Below are 20,174 nucleotides of genomic sequence, written 5' to 3'. Positions count from 1 at the left end.
AGACGGCAGGCGAGGACGGGGCTCTGGGAGCAGCAGCTCTGGGGGTGGCTGAGCTGACATCGGTGGGGGAGAGACCTTTGAGCACGGCTGTCCCCTGTCCAGGTGCCACAGGGCTGAGGCTGGAGCCGCCATGAAGAGCCTGAAGGCCAAGTTCAAGAAGGCAGACGTGAGTGCCATCCCCAGGGACATGGGGACACGGGGACCTGCCCTGGGATGTCCACGGGGACATGGGGACCTGCCCTGGGATGTCCCAAGTTTCACAGGAGTGTGAGGACACGGGGATCTTCTCCAGGATGTCCCGTGTTTCACAGGGATGTGAGGACACGGGGATCTTCCCCAGGATGTCCCCAATGTCACAGGGACATGGAGACCTGCCCTGGGACGTGGGGTGGCTGCTCACGATGGGGACAGCAGCCCCATGGAGGTCAGCGCTGCCACCCTGGCTGGTGGGATTGAGCTCCCGGTGCACCCAAGGGTGCTCCCAGGGGCATTGCTGGGAGTGGGACAGAGCAAAGGAAAAATGCAGCAGCAGGGAGAGAGAAGTGGGTCCCAGGTCCCCTCCCTGTCCCCTTCCTAGGGATGGCTGCCAGCTTTCCAGCTGCCACAGCCAGTGGAACCAGCATGTCAATGCTCCTCAATTATTCAGCACCAGCCTGGCACAGGGCCACAGGCTCTCACCATCCTCCACACTGGGAAGAGGGTGGCAGTGCTGTCCCCAGTGCTGCCATGTGCACTGGGGACACGTGGACACAGGTTGAAGCCCCCCATGTGGAGTCTGTGCACTGCCCTGCTTGGGGTGCTCTGTGCCTCAGTTTCCCCACGCTTCTCTGAGTGGGGAGGCGTGAGAGGCTTCTGCTGTCCTGCCACCCCCACAGCTCTTCGAGGACAGCTGCCCAGGGACCCTTTGCATTTTGGGCTTCCCTCCCTGAGGGAAGTTTGCCAAGCCCCTGAGATGCAGGCAGGGGGTCCTGCCCCTCCCTTGGCCCCAGGGCTGTGGGGGGAGGTAAGGCTGTGCCCCCCAGGGCAGGGCAGGGGGTCCCATGTCCCCCTCCTCAGGGAGCAGGATCTGGGTGGCAGGAGGATGCTCATGCCCTTGGTTTGGGGGTGCATTGCTGCCTCACCTTGAGCATGGGGTGGGAAAGCCACCCCCCCCGCCCAGCCACTTGATCTGGGACACCAGCACCCAGGCTGATCCCTGACTGGGACCTTGGTACCTGCTCCGTGGCAGGGATGCGGGGGGTGCCTGGAGTTCTGGATGCTGAGGAGGGAGGGAAGGAGGGAAAGAAGGAGGGACGGAGGGATGGAGGGAGGCGGATCCCGGCTCCCACTGCGGCAGGACCCGGCCCCCGCCCGGGCAGCGATGCTGGACCGAGCTGGGGTCTGGGGTCCACGGCCTGGAGCCCCAGCCTGCCCTCGCCCAGGCGGGGGGCAAGGGGTGCATGGCTGCCCGCCGCCTCCTCCTCAACACCATGAAGCAGATCTGCCTCTGTGCCGCTGCCTCCTTCGCGGTACGTCCCTGTCCTCCATCTCCACTGCCCTTTGGTCACGTCCTCCGGGGTAAGCCGTGTCACCCCCACCCCACCTGGACCCCCTCCTTCCCCATCACCATCCCGGCGCTCGGCTGCGTCCTCTCCAACCTGCTTTGTCCTTGCATGACAAGAGGCGGGGGGGGGGGGGGGGGAGCAGGCACCACCCTCCCAGTTTTGCCCAGTAACCCTGGGAGACTGGTTTATTCCCCACCCCTGGATGGGGTCCCCTGGCCCCACAGGGCTGGAGGGGCTTGTAGGGTCCCCCGGCGGGCATAGCGGCACAGGTGCTGTGCCTGGCACCGGGCACCAGGCTGGCGAGGGGCAGGATGCAAGCAGCTCCCGAAAGGTGACATCCATTTCCTGCCGCCGCGGCCGCAGCGAGCTCCGGTTTGTCGTCACGGGCTGCGGGGTGAACCCAGGGCTTCCCGTGCTGGTCCTGTCCCGCTGCGGGTCGCTCCCGCGGGATGGGGATGCGCAGGACCACTGGGTCAGCAAGTTCCCATCCAGCCCCAGTCCTGCGCAGGGGTGGGGACAGCGTTGTGTCTGGATGGCTGGAGCCATCCCAGGGGAACTGCTCTCACTGCCAGCTGTGCTCGTCCTGGCTTGGTCCCTTCAAAGCAGGGCTGGGAACAGTGGGGAGAACTGGGCAGGGTTGGGGCTGAGGCGGGTGTTTAGCAATGGGGTTTTGGGGATGGCGCGGGCAAACCCTGGGGCAGGGACAACCAGGCAGTGTTGGCTTGCTCCCAAATCCTGGCTGGTCACAGCCCGGCCCATCCACAGCTAAACTGGGGCAGCTCCTGGTCTGTGAACTGCAAAGTGGGGCAGGGGGCTGAAGGAGATCCTGATCCCAGTCAGCTGTCCCAGCTAAACCCTCCCTACCTCGGGGCCAGACACCACAGCACCCAGGAAAGGGGTTGGCACAGAGATGGCCACCCCAGGGGATAGGGATGGGTAGAAGATAGCAGGGACGGGGACGAGGACAGGCACCCAAGCCCAGCCAGCACCCTGCCCGTCCCTGGGGACAGCACACCCGTCACAGCCTCCTCTTGGCTTCATTGCAGAGCCAGGACTGGACCAAGAACGATGAGAAGCTCTTGCAAGCTGTGGACTACAACGATGCTGGGAAGGTGACATCTCTCCTCGTCCGCAAGGGCCTGGTCCCCACCAAGCTGGACTCGGAGGGCAAATCTGCGTAAGCGCTGACCCACGTCCCTGGGACACGCGGGGCTGGGGACAAGGCTGGGAGCCAGGGACATGAGTCCAACAGCCCCTGGTCTTGCTGCAGGTTCCACCTGGCTGCTATGCGGGGGAACGTGGACTGCCTGGAAGCCATGCTGGCTCACGGTGTGGATGCCATGACCAAGGACAGCTCGGGTGAGGGCATGGCCGCCATGCGCCCCCGGCTAATACCATGGACCAGCCGGGGCCACCGGCGCTCCCCAGTGTTGAGGCTGAGGGGACAGAGGGGATGGCCACACCTGTGGGGGCTGTAAATTGTCCCAGCGTCCTACAGGGACTCAAGCACTGACCGATGGTGCTCTGGGGATGTCCCCTTCCTATTCAGCCCCAGTCCAGCAGATCCTCTTGTGTGCCCATCCGTCTGTCTGTCACCCAGCTGGTCCCCTCTGCCACAGACCCACTGTCTGTTCCCTGACCTGTCCGTCTGTCCCTCTCCTCAGGTTACACTGCCCTGCACCTGGCATCCAAGCATGGTCACCCACAGTGCGTCAGCAAGCTGCTGCAGGTACCGGGGCTGGGAGGGCTGTGCTGCGAGGGAGGGAGGGTGCTGTGCCAGCGCGGTGTCCTCTGTCCTTGAACTCCCTTCCCTCACCAGTGGCGTTGGTTGGCGTGGTGGTTCCCTGCTCAGCCCAGCATCCTCTCAGCCCTCCACCATGCCAAGGAGCCATGTCCACTCGAGCAGTCTGTCTGTCCCCTGTCCTGTAACCCAGACTCTCTCCCTCAGGCCTCCTGCCCTGTGGACTTGGCCGACGGCAGCGGCCGAACAGCGCTGCACCACGCAGGTGAGTGGGGACAGTGCCAGCCCCGTCCTGCTCATGTCCCTGTGGGAGGCAGAGCGCTCAGCCTCTGTCCTTCTCCCCAGCGGTCAGCGGCTGCATCTCATGCTCAGAGATCCTCTGTGATTTCAAGGCTCCCTTGAACATCAAGGACAAGGTGAGATCCCTCTGCTCCTCGCCCTGCCATGCTGTGCAGCACAGCAAGGACCCAGGCTGGGGCTGCCTCTGAAATGCAGCAGCTTCTGGGCTGGCAGTACCTGGGGTGAAAACACACCGTGGGTGGGATGTGGAAATCTGGGAGATAACGGGAACGGAATGCCTCGTGGGGAGATCTGAGGCTCTTCTGCACATCCCCACCCAACCTGACCCTGCCCAGGATGGCTCCACGCCACTGATCCTTGCTGCCAAGATGAGCCACTCGGAGCTGTGCCGGTACCTGCTGCACCGCGGCGCGGCTGTCAACAGCCGGGACCTGCAGGGGAGGTGAGTCTGCACTGGTGGGGACTGGGGGCGGACCGGGAGACAGAGAGAATGGGCCCTCTCACCTCTGCTGTCACCGCTCCGCTCAGGACAGCCTTGATGCTGGCCTGTGAGAATGGCAGCGTGGAGACGGTGGAGGTGCTCGTCAACGCCGGTGCCCGGGTGGCCGTGGTGGACTCCACAGGTCACGATGCCGCACACTACAGCCTGGCCACGGGCAACGCTCTCATCCAGCACTTCCTGCAGGAGGCTGCTCAGCGCCGGTCCTGGGCCAGCGGTAAGGCAGCCGTGCTGCCCCAGTGCTCCTTGTCTGCAGGGGATGGACCCACGCGGGTGTTTTCACCCCGCAGGGTGCTTTGGGGCAGGGCTGGGGGAGGCTGAGCATGCCTGGGGGGCACACACCCCCTTTTCCCACACCTTTGCCTGTGCTGTCACCAGCCGAGGGCTGCGGGGTGGTGCTGAGCCTCAGCTGTCCGTCTCAGTGTCTGCACATGCTTGCACACACATGTTCACGTGTGTTTTCAAGCACGGGTCATAAGTGTGTGCATCAGACGGTGTGCACGTGTGTCTGTGTGTGCATGTCTGTGTGCACGTGTCTCCCGTGTCTGCACACGTGTGTGCATCCCTGCAGTTACACACCCATGTAGTTCTCTGTCTGTGTGTGTGCCCCTTGCATGTGCCCCCCGTGCACACGTGTGTGTTTCTGCCCCACCAAGTGCCCACCCCTGTATGAGCATGTTCAGAGGTGCCTCTGTACCCACACAGGCTCTGCCTGCTGTGCTCACCCCTACGACCCCCTAAACCTCCCCAATTTCTCTTTTCTCCCGCTCTGCCCCACAGAAGAGGAGTCAACTGAGCAGACGTCCCAGGTAAGGGCCTGCCTGGCTGCCCACCTCTCATCAGGGTTGGCCTGGCCCCAGCCCCTGGTGGGGAGTCCCTGGGAGCCCTGGGACCCTCCAAGGTGAAGGTCAGGAAGGAGGGAGGCCAGTTTGTATGTGTTTATATGTTTATATACCCTCTGCCCTGGTGTCTCTACAGACGTCTTCACCCAGCCAGTCGTCTATCAGGGAGAAGAGCGGCACCCCGAGGAAGAGGAAGGCCCCTCTGCCTCCCCTGGGCACCCCCAGCCAGGTGAGCGAGGGGTCCCCCTTAGCTCCCCATCTGCACCCCGTTGGTAGCCAAACCGTGGCCAACTCAGGGAAACTTTTCCAGCTTCACCTGCCCCGGCAGTGGTGGGGATGCTCATGGGCTGGCCTGAGCCGCACCCGAGGCTTCATCCCCACTCCTGGGGTGTCTGCAGCACCCCAGGCCCCGAGCCCCTGCTGTTGGCAGGGTGGGGGCCATCAGCCCCCTTCTATCCACCCCACGGGCCCAAAACACCCCTTGCCCGGGGGTCTGTGCTGGCGCTGGAGGGGTCCATGCCCTGCCAGAGCCGTCCCTTCTCTCTCTGGTGTCCAAAAGCGCCCTGCATGCCCCAGAGCGTGGCTCGCCCGAGGGGGCACGTGGTGCCTGGAGAGTGGCCACTGAGCCTGGCTGGGCTCAGCCTGCCACAGCCCCCCTGGTGAGGGTGGGCGGGAGGGGGCCGGCAGCGGGCAGGGGGCCAGCAGTGCCCAGCGCTGAGGTTTGGCGCTGCAGGAGGACCGGGACGCCTACGAGGAGATTGTGCGGCTGCGGCAGGAGCGGGCCCAGTTCTTGCAGAAGATCCGGGGCTTGGAGCAGCAGGAGAAGCAGAGGCGGGAGGTACCAGCGAGCCGCAGGGTCACCGGGGAGATGCCACTGCGTCCCTCGGGAGCGGAGGGGACGGGCGGGATGGGGACAGCATTTATCCCTCCCTCTTTTCTCTCGATGTCCTGCTAGCGGGCAGAGCTGGACGAGGGCTCCCTGCGCTCCATGGAGAAGCAGGTGAGGCCAGTAAAGAGGTCAGGGGTGGCCTTGACTCGCTGAGGGATCCCAGTGCTGGGGATGCTGTCGGGACTCTGCTGGGAGCAAAAGGGACCCCACGCCCGTGTCCTGCCCCACAGATCCAGGAGCTGGAGAAGCGGCTGGCGGCACGCGATGGTGAGAAGGAGCGGCTGGGCAAGGAGGTGGAGGCTCTGCGGAGCCGCTTGTCCTCGCTGGAGGTAGGTGCGGGTAGCAGCTGGCAGTGCCAGGGGCTGGGGTGCGTGGGGGGCTGACCCCTGCCACTCTGCACCCCCAGAACGAGAAGGAAAACACGAGCTATGACATCGAGACGCTGCAGGACGAGGAGGGAGACCCACTGGCGTTCCCAGGTAGGGCCCTGCTCACCTCCCAAGGCCGCTGTGGGACTGCGCAGCCCTCGGGGAGGTGGGACCCCACGGTGGGGAGTGGGGGCACGGCACCAGAGTCCCTGCACCCCGCAGGGGCGGAGCTGCTGCTCTCCAAGAAGACGCTGAGCCCCTCGGCCGAGGAGCTGCTGGCCACGCTGCAGGGGCAGGTGCAGTCCCTCACCGTTCAGAACAAGGAGCTGAGGGAGAAAATACAGGCAAGTCCCTGTCTGTCTGTCTGTCTGTCCCTCCCTGCCTGTCCCCTGGCCCCCGAGGATGTCACCGTCTCCTCGGCAGGTGCTGGAGAACTACGAGCAGGATGAAAGCAGCTCGTCCACCCCGGGGGACTTCGTGCCCGCCAGCCGATACAACGCCCTCCAACGCGAGCTGGAGCGGTTGCGGGCGCAGCGCTTGGAGCCGCCGCGGGGTACGGGTGCGAGGGACGAGGCCGGTGGGCAACCGGAGGGGCAGAGCGGTGCCTCGGAGCAAGGCCCGGCGCTGGCGGAGGCCCGGGCAGCCCTGCGGCAAGCGCAGGCGGCGTTGGAGGAGCGGGAGCGGCGGGTGAAGGAGCTGCAGGCCCGTTTGAAGGCCGGCGCGGAGGCGGTGGAGGCGACGGGCTCTCTGGGGGCCTCTCTGGAGGAGGCGTTGAGGGAGAAGGAGGCCTTGCTGGAGCGCTGCAGCCAGGCGGAGGCGGAGGCGGAGGCCCTGCGGCGGGAGCTGGAGGCCAAGGTGCGGGACTGGCGAGCGGCGGGCGGCCCTGAGCCGCAGCCAGGGGTGCTGGAGCGACGGGTGGCGGAGCTGGTGCGGCAGCAGGAGGAGGTGACGGCCCAGCTGGAGCAGCTGCGGGAGACGCTGGGTCGCAGGGAGGCTGAGCTGGGCACCTTGCGGGAGCAGCTGGCCGCCCGGCCGGTGGGGCGGCGGGAGCACGAGGAGGCCCTGGCGCGGCTGCGGCAGGCGCAGGCCGAGGTGGAGGGCCGGGTGCCGCGGGAGGAGCACGCCCGGGCCATGGCGGCGCTGGAGGAGCAGGCGCGGGCGCTGCGGGAGCGGGCGGCGAGGCTGGAGGCGGCGGTGGAGGCCAAGGGGCGCGAGGCCGCCCGGCTGGAGGCCGAGCTGGCGGAGGCCGTGCCGCGGGGAGAGCACGAGGCGGCGCAGGCGGGGCTGCAGGCCGAGGCGTCGGCGTTAGCCCAGCGGCTGGGCGAGCTGTCGCGGCGGCACGAGAAGACGTGCGAGGAGGTGTTCCGGGTGCAGCGGCAGGCGCTCTTCATGAAGAGCGAGCGGCAGGCGGCGGAGGAGCGTCTGGCTGCCGCGCAGAAGCAGCTGGCGGAGGCGCAGGACGAGGCGCGGAAGCTGCGGGAGCTCCACAGTCACGCCGAGGACTCGGCCCGGCTGGTCAGGGAGAGGGACAGGAAGGTAGGGGACAGGGACGAGGTGTCAGGGGGGGCTTCTGGGAGGGGACATGGTGGCCCGGGCGCTGCACACAAGCGCACCTGCTTGCACGCACCTACACACAGATGCTCGCTTGCACACGGAAGTGCCCACACACAGCCCCCTCCCTGCAGATTCTCCCACCTGTTCCCCTTTTTTTCCTCCCCAATCCAAGACTGAAAACAGGGGCTGAGGGGGTGGGAGAGCCCCAGCTCTGCCCCTGCCAGGCGCAGGGGCCACCGGGGTGGCCGTGGGCATGGCCAGGGGTGGACCCCGGGGGGTTGGGGCTCTCGGTGCCTGTAACCTGTGTGTGCCGTGCAGATCACTGAGCTCTCCAAGGAGGTTTTCAGGCTGAAGGAAGCCCTGAACGTCCTCCCCGAGTCCCGGGGGCCACCACAGTCACCCCCCAACACTGCCGCGCTCCAGGCCAAGATCCGGGCGCTGGAGGAGAAGCTGGTGGTGGGTACTGGGGGATCTTGTGGCCATCACCTGGTGGGCTCTGGGCTTCCACAAGCCCCCAGCCCTGTGCTCAAACCCTCTCCTCTCTTGCAGGAGACAGAAAAGCGGCACAGCAAGGTGGTGACGCTGTACCGGAGCCACCTCCTCTACGCAGTGCAGGTGAGATGGGGACGTGGCTGGGGGGGAATTGGGGACACCGGGATGGGGGACTGGGGCACCAGCCAGCCACGCCTCGGTGCCCACCTGCATGTGGGAGGCAGCCAAGGGGCTGGATCCAAGTGCCAACCCACACACAGAGACTCCCCAATGTCCCCTCTGATGTCCCCACCAATGTCCCCTCTACCCCAGGGCCACATGGATGAGGACGTGCAGAAACTCCTGTGCCAGATCCTGAGGATGCAGCGGCTGCAGGAGCAGGGCAGATGAGCCCCTGCCAGCACGGCAGTGCCGCAGGGGTTGGTGGCACAGCCAGTGACACGCCTGGGGGGCCAGGCCCGTGATAACACCCTCTGTGCCCTTTTGCTTCTCTGAGCAGCACCCTGTCACTGCCACACACACCCCCACACCCACCAGCCCCCCTGCTGCCCCACACACCCCAGCACAGCAGCAATAAAGTATTTATATTCACGCTAACAGGACGGCTCATCTCGGTAGGGGCCAAGGGCGGGCATGGGGACACGGGTGCTGGGGCTGTGGGGGAGGCTGGCGGAGCTGGGGACAGTAGGGGATTGGTGCCATCAGCTCCTCCAACCCCGAAGTCCCCAGATGGGAGCGGGTGACTGTGAAGGAAGCGGGGTGGTGGCGTGGGAAGGGTTGAAACCCTCTTGGCCAGAGCCAAAACCGCTTTCCTGCGGGTCTGGGGCGGGCAGAGGCCCCATGCGTGGGGATCCCTGCGGAGCCGCGCTGGGCGGCGGGTCCCCACTGGGGACGGCGTTTCCTGCGCGAGGAAGTGGGCTGAGGCCGGCCGGGGCTGCGGCTTCCCGCACTGGCAGCGACAGAGCTGCTGCTCCCAGATGCCTGGCCCTGCTGCGGTGAGCGTGACGGGGGACAGGGCGCCCCATGGGGCACAGCGGGGTGTCGGGGGCTAGGGGGTGGCCCCACAATGCCTGGCTGGGGGACACCGTGGGGGGCCCCTCGTCCATGATCCTGGGAAGGCCAGGCCTGTCCCTGCTGTGGGGCTGAGCCAGCCTTGCAGCCAGGGTGGGCGATGACAAGGGCAGGATCTGTCCCTGTGGTGCTGGGTTTGGTCACAGGGGGGAGCGCAGCTCAGCCCCCAGGCGGGGTTTTGGGGGGGTCTTTGTGAGGGACAGTCCCTCCCCAGGTGCCCTGGGAGGTGGTGGCCATCCGAGGGCGCTGGCTCCTTCCCTGGCCAAGGTCAGAGTGACCCGACACCCCAATTCTGGGCACGGGACCGCAGGGGTGGCCACAGGTCCCTGTGGGAAAGCCCGGTCACACACGGTCACACTGTCCCCTCCTCCTTCCTGGCAGCAGGATCTGGCCGTTCTGGTGAGGAACCATCCCTGTCCCCAGGGTGTGTGGCAAGGCCAGAGGGGAAACCGAGGCACGGCACTGTGGGGTGTCCCGGAGACGGGTTTGAACCCCCCGGCTTTAGGGCGATGTCCCTGGATCACCCGGGGACCTGTGGCCGTGGTGTCCCTGCTGTCCCCTACCCTGGGGTTTGACCGTCCCGCCTGCCCCTCCCCAGGTCCCTGGATCTGGGCACCTCTGCTGAGTCTCCCTGACATGAAGTGGCTTTGGGTGGTGGCTTTTGTGGCACCTGCCTGCACCCTTCCCTACAACAGCACGGCGGGCAGCACCGGGGACGGGGACGATGGGGACAGAGGTATGGGGGCATGCGGGACTGGGGATGGAGGGATTGGGGCAGCTGGGATGGAGGTATGGGGGGAACTGGGGGGACGGGTGGGCTAGGGACAGAGATATGAGGTGTGGGGGACTGGGAGGGCTGGGGACAGTTGGCCTGGGGGCAGAAGTATGGGGGCATGGGGGACCAGGGATAGAGGGACTGGGGTGTGGAATGGAGGTCTGGGGGGATCTGGGGGGACTGGAGACAGCAGGACTGGGCAGACTGGGAGCGCTGGGGATGGAGATGGAGGGCGCAGGGATGGAGGTACAGGAGCACCGAGGGGACTGGGGACACTGAGGGGACCGAGGACAGAATTACAGGGCATCTAAGGGTGGAAATGTAGGGACACGGGAGGGATTGGGGACATGGGGGGACTGAGGACAGAGGCATGGGGGGACTGATGATGGAGAAACAGGGACACTGGGGACCTGGGGACATGAGGGGACCGAGGACAGAGGTGCAGGGGCTGGGGGGCATTGGGGAGAGACAGGCACCGGGGTGCTGGGAACAAAGTTGGGGGGCCAGGGAGGCAGAGACCCTTCCTGCCCCAGTGTCACCCCCTACCACTCCCTGTCCCCGCTGTGGCGTGTCCCCTTGACCCCCCTCCCTGCCCACTGCCACGTCCCACAGGCCGCTGCACCCTGCAGCACGGCACCCTGGGCACTGAGGTGCTGCTGCGGTGCCCGGCTGCAGCGGGGGGGTCGGCTGAGTGGCACCGGGAGGGGACAGTCCTGGGAACGTACCCTGCACCGGGGCTGGCCCTCCCCAACGCCAGCCTGGCCCACGAGGGCCACTACAGCTGCCACCACCCTGGCACCGGCGAGACCTGGGCCACCATCTGCCTGCGACTGGGCTGTGAGTGACGCAGACCCCCCCCCATGGCCCCCACTGCCAGCTGGGGGTCCCCTGGGGCAGCCAGCAGTGGGGTGATGACCATCCCCTGCCCCAGATCCCCCTGCACTGCCTGTCATCGAGTGCTGGGCCATCAGCTACCCGCAGGCAGTGAACTGCTCCTGGGTCCTGGCCCCCGAGCCGCTGCTGGACACTGACTTCGTGGCCACATACAGGTCAGTGGGGGGCCCCAAGCCCTGGCTAAGCCCCCTGCCCTGTGCCTCCATCACACGTGACGCTGCAGGCAGGGCAGTTTGCCCCTCGCCCAGCTCCCCCTCTTCACCCCCCCAGGCACGGCATGTGGGGGGCCACCGAGGCGGGTGAGTGTGTCCGCACGGGGCCACGGAGCTGCTCCTTTGGGGACGTGCAGATGTTCTCCCTCACCCCCTACGTGGTGAACGTGACGGCCGTGAATCCCCTGGGTGCTGCCTCCAGAGTCCTGCCCTTCCTCCTGGAGAACATCAGTGAGTGCTGCTGGGGCCAGCCTGGATCCCCCCGCAGACCCCTCGTACTTAACCCCCGCCTCCCACAACCCAGGCCTGGGTCTAATCCAGCCTTTTGGGCCTTTCCCCTCCGGTTTGCTCCCCTACTTGGGATGCAGAAACATCAGTGCAATGATTTGCTGGGTCTCAGGCTGCCTCTGTAGCCTGGATTGCACAGCTCGGTGAACGCGGCTGGTGGACAAGCTGTCGCCGTCCCCAGCAGCCCCGTGCCGGATCTCCCAGCCAGCACCTCACACCGTCATTGTCCCCCTGCTTCGTTAGTAAAGCCGGACCCCCCCGAGGACCTGCGGGTCTCACCCATCCCTGGGGAGACCAAGAAGCTGCTGCTGGAGTGGAGCCCACCGGGGTCCTGGCCCTTCCCGGAGTACTTCCCGCTGAAGTATCGCATCCGCTATGCCCAGGAGGAGGGCTCTGTCACCAAAACGGTACTGCCCACCCCCCGCTGCTTCCCCCACCCTCCCACACGGGGTAAACGGAGGCACAGCTGAGGGGTGCATCCCCGAGCAAGGCTGTGTCCCGGCCCCCCACCCCATGGGTGCCCCTAACCCTGTTCTACCCCTAGATCGGGCCGTACGAGCAGACATCTTACACCTTGACGGGTGTGCAACCCGGGACCCTCCACCACATCCAGGTGGCCGCCAAGGACCTCACAGACTCCGGGGAGTTCAGCGCTTGGAGCCTCCCGGCCTCGGGGACGCCCTGGATGGAGCCGTGAGAGGCAGAGCAGGGCCAGCGTCCCCTTCCCCATCCTGCTCCTCTGCCCTGTCCCACCGAGGGACCCCACGTGCCGCAGCCATGCTCTGTCCCCATGCCCCCAGCAGCGTGGAGCCACCCGCGCTGGAGGGACCCACCAGAAACGGGCAATAAACCAGCTTGAGGCTCTGGTCCCCGTCCCGTCCTTGTCACGTTCTCCATGAAGCAGCTGAGGGACGGGCCCTTTGCTGCCAGTAAGGCCAGACGGGGCCAGGCCGGCCCTGGCCATGGGCAGAGGGGAGGGCACAGGCTCTGATCGGCCCCAATCACCTCAACTGGTCCATATGGCCCGGACTGGTTCCTGAGGAGGGTCCAGACCGGTCACTTTGCCCCCCCCAAGGCCTTGGTGTGGCCTCGGCTGGTCCCTGGGACCCTGCCATGGCCCGCACTGGGCCCCCCCACGCCTGTACGGTCCCCGAGGTCCCTCTCCATAGTTTGAGGTGGTTTCCTCCCTCCAGGGCCCGGTCCGGCTTTCACGACCCGACCCGACCTTCGGGCGACCTCCCGGGGTCCGACCCTCGCCCCCCGACCCTCCTTTCGTGTCGCCACGGACGGGCGGGCTCTTGGCGCCGGCACAGCTTGCTGACGGACGCCAGAGACAGCCAATAGCAGACAAGGATCCGCCGGGCGGTGGCCCGTCTCACCAATGAGCGGCGGAGGGGGGCGGGGCTAGTTCCAGGAAGTGGCGGGTGGCCGCGGGGCTGAGGGTGTGTGCGGCCATGTCGGAGGTTGGATGTGAGCTTGTGAGCTGGGGGGTACCCTGGTCTCTGGGGGGGGGGGGGTACAGAGGCCGGGGATGTTTGCGGGGTCCTGACCGCTGTGGAGGGGTCCCCAGACTGAGATGTTCAGCGCTTCCCAGGTTGGAGGCGTTCCTGACGGCTGGGGGGCGGTCCCCAGGCTGAGGTGGGGACCTTTGGGGGGGCCCTGATGGATTGCGGGGAGTGTGGGGGCTCTCAGACTGAGCGTGGGTCCCAGACTGGGAGGGGGGGTGGCTGGGCTGGGGGTGCCTGGGCAAGAGGGTTAGGCCCTAACATCATGGGAAGGCTGAGGGGGACTTTGGCTCAGGGCTTGGAGACAGGCGGACACCGCTGCCTGGGTCGGGCAGGGAGTGTTGACCAGTTGTTCGGCCCCTGAGAGCGTACCTGGCTAGTAGGGGCACGCTGGCTCCTGCTGCTGCCTGCGGCTGACACGGCAGCCGGGAGCCTGCCAGCCACTGTTCACGCTGCTCTGGGTGACTCCGTGCCCAGCACACACACGTCTCTGCTCTGTCTCTGTAGAAATACTACCCGCCGGACTTCGATCCTGCTAAGATCCCAAAGCTCAAACTCCCAAAGGACCGACAGTATGTGGTGCGGCTCATGGCCCCCTTCAACATGCGGTAAGAGGGGCTGTACCGGTCAGCAGGAGACAGAGGTGGAAGAGAGGAGTTTGCTTGGGAATTGTGTCACCTCCATACGCTGCAGGGGAGCTGCTGCCAGCAGCCGTTAGAGGTGGCACAGACCGGGAGAAAAGGGGCAAGGGAGAGGGAAGAGATGCTGTGGGTGATTTTGGGGTTGTTTGAAGAGTAGGGACTGGATTTCCAAAGGCAAAAATAACCATCGCTGAGCTGACATGGCCTGAAAATCACTTGGACTTTTATTGGGCTTTTTGTTCTTTTGTTTTGATGCGTTATGGACTTATCTATCTTCTTTTTCAGTTGTAAGGTGTGGTGAATACATCTCTAAGGAGAAGAAATGCCCATAAGGAGGCTGCTCAGAATGAGGTGTACTTGGGACTTCCCATCTTCCGCTTCTCCAATGCCTGGCAGAGCTCACTTTCAAGGTGAAGTGTTTCCTGTGTTTTCTGAGGAGAAATTTTCTGAGCCCGCATGGGCTACAGCCTCCGCTGAGCGCTGGAAGTACAGGGTCTACCCGTACCTCTTGGGAAAGGCGTCCCAGCAAAGACTGAGTTGGAGCGTCTGATTTTTGGTGCCTCTTCCCTTTTCGTGGCAGTTCATAGCACTAAAATGTCTCGCCTGTCTGTGGGCAGGGAGCAGCCGTGCATCAGCCGGGGGAGAATGAAAGGACGTGGGTGTGGGTCTGCCCTGTGGTGTGAGTGAAATTGGGAAATGTTCACCTGGAGCTATGGAAGTGGCGACAGGATAGCAGGAGCTGAATTTGATGTTGCTGTCCTTCATTTTCCTTAGGTCTTGAGAAAACCGTGGAGCATGGAACCACTTGCAGCTTGAAAGCTGAGAAAGTCTTGGAGTAAGAGGAGAAGACAATGCGGAATGAGAGGGAAAAGGAGGAGAGAAACAATCCCTGGCAAAAAAATCCCCGGGATACTGTGGGGGGCAGCAGGGCCCTGCCTGGTCCCCTTCAAAACCCGGCTGAGGCCCTGGGGAGCTCTGGAGTGCAGATGGGTCTTGTTTGGACCATGGCTAAGCCCAGCCTAAGCCTCAGGGCTTTCGAAGGCAGCAGGGCAGCTTGCAAACCCTGGGCTAAGCCCGGCCCAAGCCCAATGCCTCTCTGGAGGAAGGCAGGGCAGCTTGCAGACCCCACCTAGGCCTGGCCCAAGCCCTGGGTCTCTGGAGTAAGGCAGGGCAGCTTGCAGACCCCACCTAGGCCTGGCCCAAGCCCTGGGTCTCTGGAGAAAGGCAGGGCAGCTTGCAGACCCCACCTAGGCCCGGCCCAAGCCCCGGGTCTCTGGAGGAAGGCAGGGCAGTTTGTAGACCCTGGCTAAGCCTGGCCCAAGCCCAAGGCCTCTCTGGAGGAAGGCAGGGCAGTTTGTAGACCCTGGCTAAGCCTGGCCCAAGCTCAAGGCCTCTCTGGAGGAAGGCAGGGCAGTTTGTAGACCCTGGCTAAGCCTGGCCCAAGCCCAAGGCCTCCCTGGAGGAAGGCAGGGCAGCTTGCAGACCCCGCCTAGGCCCGGCCCAAGCGCCGGGGCTCTGCAAGGTCCGGTGCCGCGCCCTCGCGGTGTGTCATGGTGCGGCCACCAGGGGATGCTGTTGACACAGGCGGTGCCGCCGCCGGCGTTGTGCGCATGCGCAGGGCGGGCTCCGGGCGCGCGGCCGCTCTCGCGAGCTCTGGGCCTGGCGCCGTGGCCCCGTGTGGCGCATGCGCACTGTGCCGCGCCCGCCGCCGCCAGCTCCCGCCTGCGCAGGGCAGCGCCCGGGCGGGTCCCGGGAAGGCCGGAGCTGGAGGCTGGCCCTGGCTGCCAGGCTGCCCCGGAGCAGTGCCCACCATCGCAGGAGCCGTAGTCTTTGGCGTGGTTCTCTTTGAACTCCTCTTATTCTCTCAGGTTCCCACCCAAAACCCTCATGTTTTTCCTCTAAGCTGCCTTTTGTCCCTCTGGCCCCCTTCAGCACTTCCTTCCTTCCGTAGAATCACAGAATCATCCAGGTTGGAAGGGACCTTGAAGATCATCCAGTCCAACCGTTAACCCAGCACTGACAGATCCCAACTACACCAGATCCCTCAGCGCTGGGTCAACCCGACTCTTAAACACCTCCAGGGATGGGGACTCCCCCCCTGCCCTGGGCAGCCCATTCCAACGCCTGACTACCCGTTCTGTGAAGAAATACTTCCTAATATCTAGTCTAAACCTTCCCTGGCACAACTTGAGGCCATTCCCTCTTGTCCTATCACTTGTTCCTTGGTTCAAGAGACTCATCCCCCCTCTCTGCACCCTCCTTTCAGGGAGTTGCAGAGGGCCATGAGGCCTCCCCTCAGCCTCCTCCAGACTAAACCCCCCCAGTTCCCTCAGCCGCTCCCCATCAGACCTGTGCTCCAGATCCTGCACCAGCTCCGTTGCCCTCTGGACACGCTCGAGTCATTCAATGGCCTTTTTGGAGGGAGGGGCCCAAAACTGAACCCACTCATGAAGGGGCGGCCTCACCAGTGCTGAGCACAGGGGTCAGATCCCTTCCCTGTCCCTGCTGGCCACGCTATGGCTGATACAAGCCAGGATGCCATTGGCCTTCTTGGCCACCTGGGCACACTGCTGGCTCATGTTTAGCTGGCTGGCAATCAACACCCCAGTTCTTCCTTGCTCCACAGCCGTCTTTTAACCCTTCGGATCCCTCTTTTTCCCTCACAACCCCTCCTGAGGTCTTTTTTGTGCCCCGGAGCGGTTTTTGTCCCCTGTGCTGTCTAGGATGGCTCTAGTATGTCCCTTGCCCTGTGATGGCATCTGTGCTCTGCTCAGATCCCACCAGGAGTTCCTCATTGTTCCCCTGAGCAAAGGAAGGTGAGGGCCACCAGCAGCTTTTGGTCCTGGCCATTTCTGTGTGGGAGCCCGAGGTGGTGGCTCTCTGTTTTGGACTTGGGCTCTGGCGGGGGTGAGGGGCTCGGTGAGGGTGAGGTGCCAGAGCAAGCACAGAGCCCCACAAGCACCCTCATCCTTTCCCCAGCGCAGCCCTTTTCCAGGGTGCTCAAGAGGTCCTGCTGGCCATCAGAGACCCCCAGGGCCTTTGCTGGGCTTGGCTGGTACTTGCAAGCAGCCCTGCTTCTCTTCAGAATTCCCTGGGTCCTTTTTCGTGTGTAGCCAAAGCCTGGGCAGGGCTCTCCTGCCCTCCAGAGAGCCCTGGGGCTTTCTTTGGGCTTTGCCAGGACCCGCAAGGAGCCGTGCATCTCTCCAGAGTTCTCCAAGTCCTTTGTCAGGCATTGCCAGTGCTCAGGCAGAGCCCTGCTGCCTTTCAGAGAGCACCAGGGCTTTTACCAGGCTTTGCCAGGGTCCTGCTGCCTTCCAGATTTTCTTGGCACCTTCACTGGGCTTTGGAAGGGCCTGAGCAGTGTCCTTCTGCCCTTCAGAGAGACCCAGAGCCTTCCCGGGGCTTGGCAGTGCTTGCTGTCCATAAAGGGCATTTGGGAGAAGGGCTTGTTCATCTTGTGCAGTGAAGTTCCATCTTGCTCCAGCTGATGGCACGATTGGGAGCGTGTAGAGCCGAGATTTTTCCCAGGAAGACAGACGGCATGTTGGACAAAGTCCCAGTTCTCCCGCTCGAGTATTTGATATTGTGCAGCGTGGGTCTCAGCCTCGCACCACACCGCTATTCCCACCAATAATGAGTTCAGAGAAGAGCCTGTTTCTTATAAAACGAGAAAATAAATACAAGCCAGGCCAAGTCACTAGGTCAGGGATGAGACAAGAGTTATCTGCAGGACAAGCAAGCAGCAGTTCGAGGCTGTAAAGGACTTCCAGCCATAGGAATGGGCTCCCACCAGCAGGAGTTAATGGTATGTCAGTCCACGGGAGAGCTTCCTTCCATAGCACATGTGTGTTTGAGGCAATAATCCCTCCAGGGTTTCAGCTCCTTCTGTGTCTGACTTACAGCTGTATAACCTTCCAAACACACAGCAAAGGCATTTTTCTCTGGGAAAGTGTCAGCTCCCTTTGGCCTCACGCTGACAATCGGCCATTGTGTGTCCATTCGGTGATCCAGAGCGCGCTAAAAGAGACTCCAAACTGGCCGGGCTGAACACCTGGGCTTTCCTGGTGCAACTGGATAAGCCAAACAGCCTTTGAGTTAGTACCGTGGTGTACGGAGTGAAATCGGGTCTCTGGGATGGGAAGTCTGTGCAGTTGAGAGCAACTAATGGGTCAGTAACGTGTGTAGGATAGGAATGTGTGTTTACAAGGTCTCGCAATGGCAAAAATTGATTCTACATACAGGGACAAAACTCCACGTCCTGTTTTTCTTTGCATTTTGTGAATTCTGCTGTTTGAGCAAGAAAAAAATTATTACTTATTTCAGGGAGGCAGAGTTGCTTAATACTTAAAAGCCAGGTCCAATTATTTTTCTTCCTGGCCCTATCACTTGCATCAGAGTACAACCTTAGGGAGGACATCAGCCTTGCTGTGAAATTTCCGTATCTTTAGCATGATGATCATAAGTGATACCTCCACTGGAGTGGAAATAGTTAATATTAAAAAAGATCTTTAAGCTTTTTGTTGATTTAGATCTTAATAAAGCCATTGCTTTCTAAAATCAGTTTAAAAAGGCATAAACGGCACATTTTTTTCTAAAATGTGATGGCAAATTCATGAGAGCTTTTACAGGATGGTTTCTGTCATCTGAACATCATGCGTAGTTTTTGTTGGTTTTCTCTTCATACCTTCTTAATAAGAAATCTTTGAATTTGGATTCTGATTAAAAAATGTCCTTGGCAGGGCAGTTTTTTATTGTTGCCTGGCAGCTCTCAAAACTTTCACAGATGTTTCTCCATCATTTACATTCAGATTCTATTTCTGCAGTTTTCTCTGTAACCAAAATACACCACTTTATTAATTTCTTTATGGAAGCTGAGTTTTTGGAATACAAGGCAAGCGACCCGAGGCAGTTGGTGTGTGCTCGGTTATTGTATTTCCATAGCTGGACCAGTATAGCTCTCTGGGAACACGAGAACATACGCAACTACAAGACCAGCCCTCAGTCAATGAAACTGCGGACCAAAGTTTCATGAGATCCTTTCCCAGCAGGTCTAGGTTGTCTCTGAGCATGTTGTGGAAGGGACCTGCGTGAAGGGAATCCACTAGGGTCACTGTGAGAGTGCGTGTGCTTTTTTGCTGCTATGTCATAATGTGATTTAGCTGGGGTTTTTTATGCCAGCAACCCAGCTGGTGTCAGACAGGGAGTGTGTAACTAAAAAAACTGTGATTTGGTAGGAAAGGAGCCTGCATACCCTGACTTTCCTGGGTGGAGAGCTTGGCAGCCCTCAGATAGTTCCTTTCCAGCTTGGGTTTTTCTTTCTCTTTGGCCTCAGGAGAAGGGGCCCACTGGGGAGCTACCCTTTACAAACCTTGTCTCTATCTTCTTGCACCTTCACAAGGCTCCTGTGTTTAGTCTGGGCCTTGCTGTAACTTAGCAGCATTAGGCAACTTAACAATTACAGTAACCTGCAAGAATGCCTGAGTGAAAACCCCTCTGTGCCAGGCAAAGGGGCTCCACTGGGGAGGTGAGTGGGTTCATGATGTTGTACCCTCCCTCTTTGCCTTTTACAGCACTTCGAAGTCTAATAAAAGCTGCTGATTCCCATTTAATGGATAACGTTGGCTACTAACAAGCTCACCTCCCTCTTAAAAAGCCAACGTTGGTCTCAGGAGATCTAATTTAGGAAGCACATGTAAGGCAAGGGTGTCCTGCAAGGGCCCCTGGGGTGGAAGCCGCACCATGCAGTACTCCAGGCTGGTCGGCTGCCAGAGCTCAGAGTATTTTTATCCACCAGCCAAGCTGCCAGAGGCTCTCCTCAAGCTCTGCACCACCTGAGTGTTGTGGAGGACAGACTCACCTCTACAACAGGCATTAATTCTTCCTGAGCAATGCAGGGACTCCCTGCGCTGGTAGTGGGACAGACTGGACGTTGCAAACAGAAAGGCTCGAGCCCAAGCCTTGTGCTACAAAGCTCTTCTGGTGCCAGCTCTGGTACAATGTCAGCTTACCCCGTTCAATCTGGTCCACTGGATCTGCTGTGGGTCCTCCATCCTCTTGCCTCAGGTGGCTTTCTCAAGGCATTGGTACTGGCCTGAGGGACCCGTGGATTCTGCGTTAGTTCCCATTTATCCTTCGCCATGGGGCTGAGTTACCACCTGCTTTTTTCAAAGGTTTTGCTAGAGGGTGACCTAGTGCTCCAGAGCTCAGACACTTTGATCCCTCATTCCAGCAGAGGCAGGGACGTATTTCACTAGAGCAAAGCAAAAAGACTATTAAAGTACAGAGGGGAAAGGCCTCGTTCTGAACCTGTGGCAATGTTTGGATGTGGGAAGGCCTGATGTAGAGAAATCTGTTCTCCCAACAATGACATTTGCTGTCAGTGATATTTCCCATAAGGCACCATCATGCTTCTCAAAGTGGTGAGTGATGTTGGAATACACGTGCATTGTTATATTTAGTAATATGGAGAAGACTTAAGTGTTGCTGTGGTCATACCACTGGTATAATGTGAGTGTGTACGGGCAGATCAGATCAGTGAAGATCACCAGTGTACGTCAGC

General features: G+C 62.0%; 2 protein-coding genes and 1 long non-coding RNA gene across 8 annotated transcripts; all 3 read left to right on the top strand.

Annotated features, from left to right (window-relative positions):
* The first annotated feature begins 112 nt into the window (after positions 1-112).
* ANKRD24 (ankyrin repeat domain 24) lies at positions 113-8,826 on the top strand. Of its 4 annotated transcripts, XM_074808759.1 has the most exons (20): positions 279-1,508; positions 2,591-2,721; positions 2,815-2,903; positions 3,209-3,273; positions 3,493-3,550; positions 3,631-3,701; positions 3,921-4,027; positions 4,114-4,301; positions 4,865-4,893; positions 5,063-5,155; positions 5,660-5,764; positions 5,882-5,926; positions 6,046-6,144; positions 6,222-6,294; positions 6,406-6,527; positions 6,607-7,038; positions 7,558-7,719; positions 8,056-8,193; positions 8,287-8,352; positions 8,542-8,826. In XM_074808759.1, the coding sequence occupies exons 1-20, from the start codon at positions 1,440-1,442 to the stop codon at positions 8,617-8,619; spliced, it is 2,220 nt and encodes a 739-aa protein (XP_074664860.1). In that variant the 5' UTR covers positions 279-1,439; the 3' UTR covers positions 8,620-8,826. The 4 variants fall into 4 exon arrangements, with proteins under 4 accessions (XP_074664859.1, XP_074664860.1, XP_074664857.1 ...); XM_074808758.1 differs by lacking the exon at positions 279-1,508 and adding an exon at positions 113-166 and having other exon boundaries at positions 6,607-7,719; XM_074808756.1 differs by having other exon boundaries at positions 6,607-7,719.
* A 345-nt stretch (positions 8,827-9,171) lies between these two features.
* EBI3 (Epstein-Barr virus induced 3) lies at positions 9,172-12,335 on the top strand. Its single transcript, XM_074808645.1, has 7 exons — positions 9,172-9,224; positions 9,899-10,036; positions 10,688-10,912; positions 11,007-11,124; positions 11,240-11,412; positions 11,713-11,876; positions 12,014-12,335. The coding sequence occupies exons 2-7, from the start codon at positions 9,937-9,939 to the stop codon at positions 12,164-12,166; spliced, it is 933 nt and encodes a 310-aa protein (XP_074664746.1). The 5' UTR covers positions 9,172-9,224; positions 9,899-9,936; the 3' UTR covers positions 12,167-12,335.
* Positions 12,336-12,890: 555 nt separating this feature from the next.
* On the top strand, positions 12,891-18,184 carry LOC141916394 (uncharacterized). Of its 3 annotated transcripts, none has more exons than XR_012621109.1 (4): positions 12,891-12,939; positions 13,482-13,582; positions 13,901-14,025; positions 14,390-18,184. It is a non-coding gene; the product is annotated as an uncharacterized LOC141916394 (long non-coding RNA). The 3 variants fall into 3 exon arrangements; XR_012621111.1 differs by having other exon boundaries at positions 12,901-12,932; XR_012621110.1 differs by lacking the exon at positions 12,891-12,939 and adding an exon at positions 12,995-13,107.
* The last annotated feature ends 1,990 nt before the right edge of the window (positions 18,185-20,174 follow it).

Source organism: Strix aluco, chromosome 29 (genome assembly GCF_031877795.1).
Source record: "Strix aluco isolate bStrAlu1 chromosome 29, bStrAlu1.hap1, whole genome shotgun sequence".
NCBI lineage: Eukaryota > Metazoa > Chordata > Aves > Strigiformes > Strigidae > Strix > Strix aluco.
This window is presented reverse-complemented; position numbering and strand designations above follow the sequence as displayed.

What these genes read in the sequence shown, in the direction of transcription:
- EBI3 (XM_074808645.1), top strand. Translation starts at nt 9,937, where the DNA reads ATGAAGTGGCTTTGGGTGGTGGCTTTTGTGGCACCTGCCTGCACCCTT. An exon ending in CTTCCTCCTGGAGAACATCA is followed by an intron (nt 11,413 to 11,712) that starts GTGAGTGCTGCT and finishes CTGCTTCGTTAG; the next exon opens with TAAAGCCGGACCCCCCCGAG. An exon ending in AGGGCTCTGTCACCAAAACG is followed by an intron (nt 11,877 to 12,013) that starts GTACTGCCCACC and finishes TTCTACCCCTAG; the next exon opens with ATCGGGCCGTACGAGCAGAC.
- ANKRD24 (XM_074808756.1), top strand. Translation starts at nt 1,440, where the DNA reads ATGGCTGCCCGCCGCCTCCTCCTCAACACCATGAAGCAGATCTGCCTC. An exon ending in CATGACCAAGGACAGCTCGG is followed by an intron (nt 2,904 to 3,208) that starts GTGAGGGCATGG and finishes CCCTCTCCTCAG; the next exon opens with GTTACACTGCCCTGCACCTG. An exon ending in AGACCCACTGGCGTTCCCAG is followed by an intron (nt 6,295 to 6,405) that starts GTAGGGCCCTGC and finishes TGCACCCCGCAG; the next exon opens with GGGCGGAGCTGCTGCTCTCC.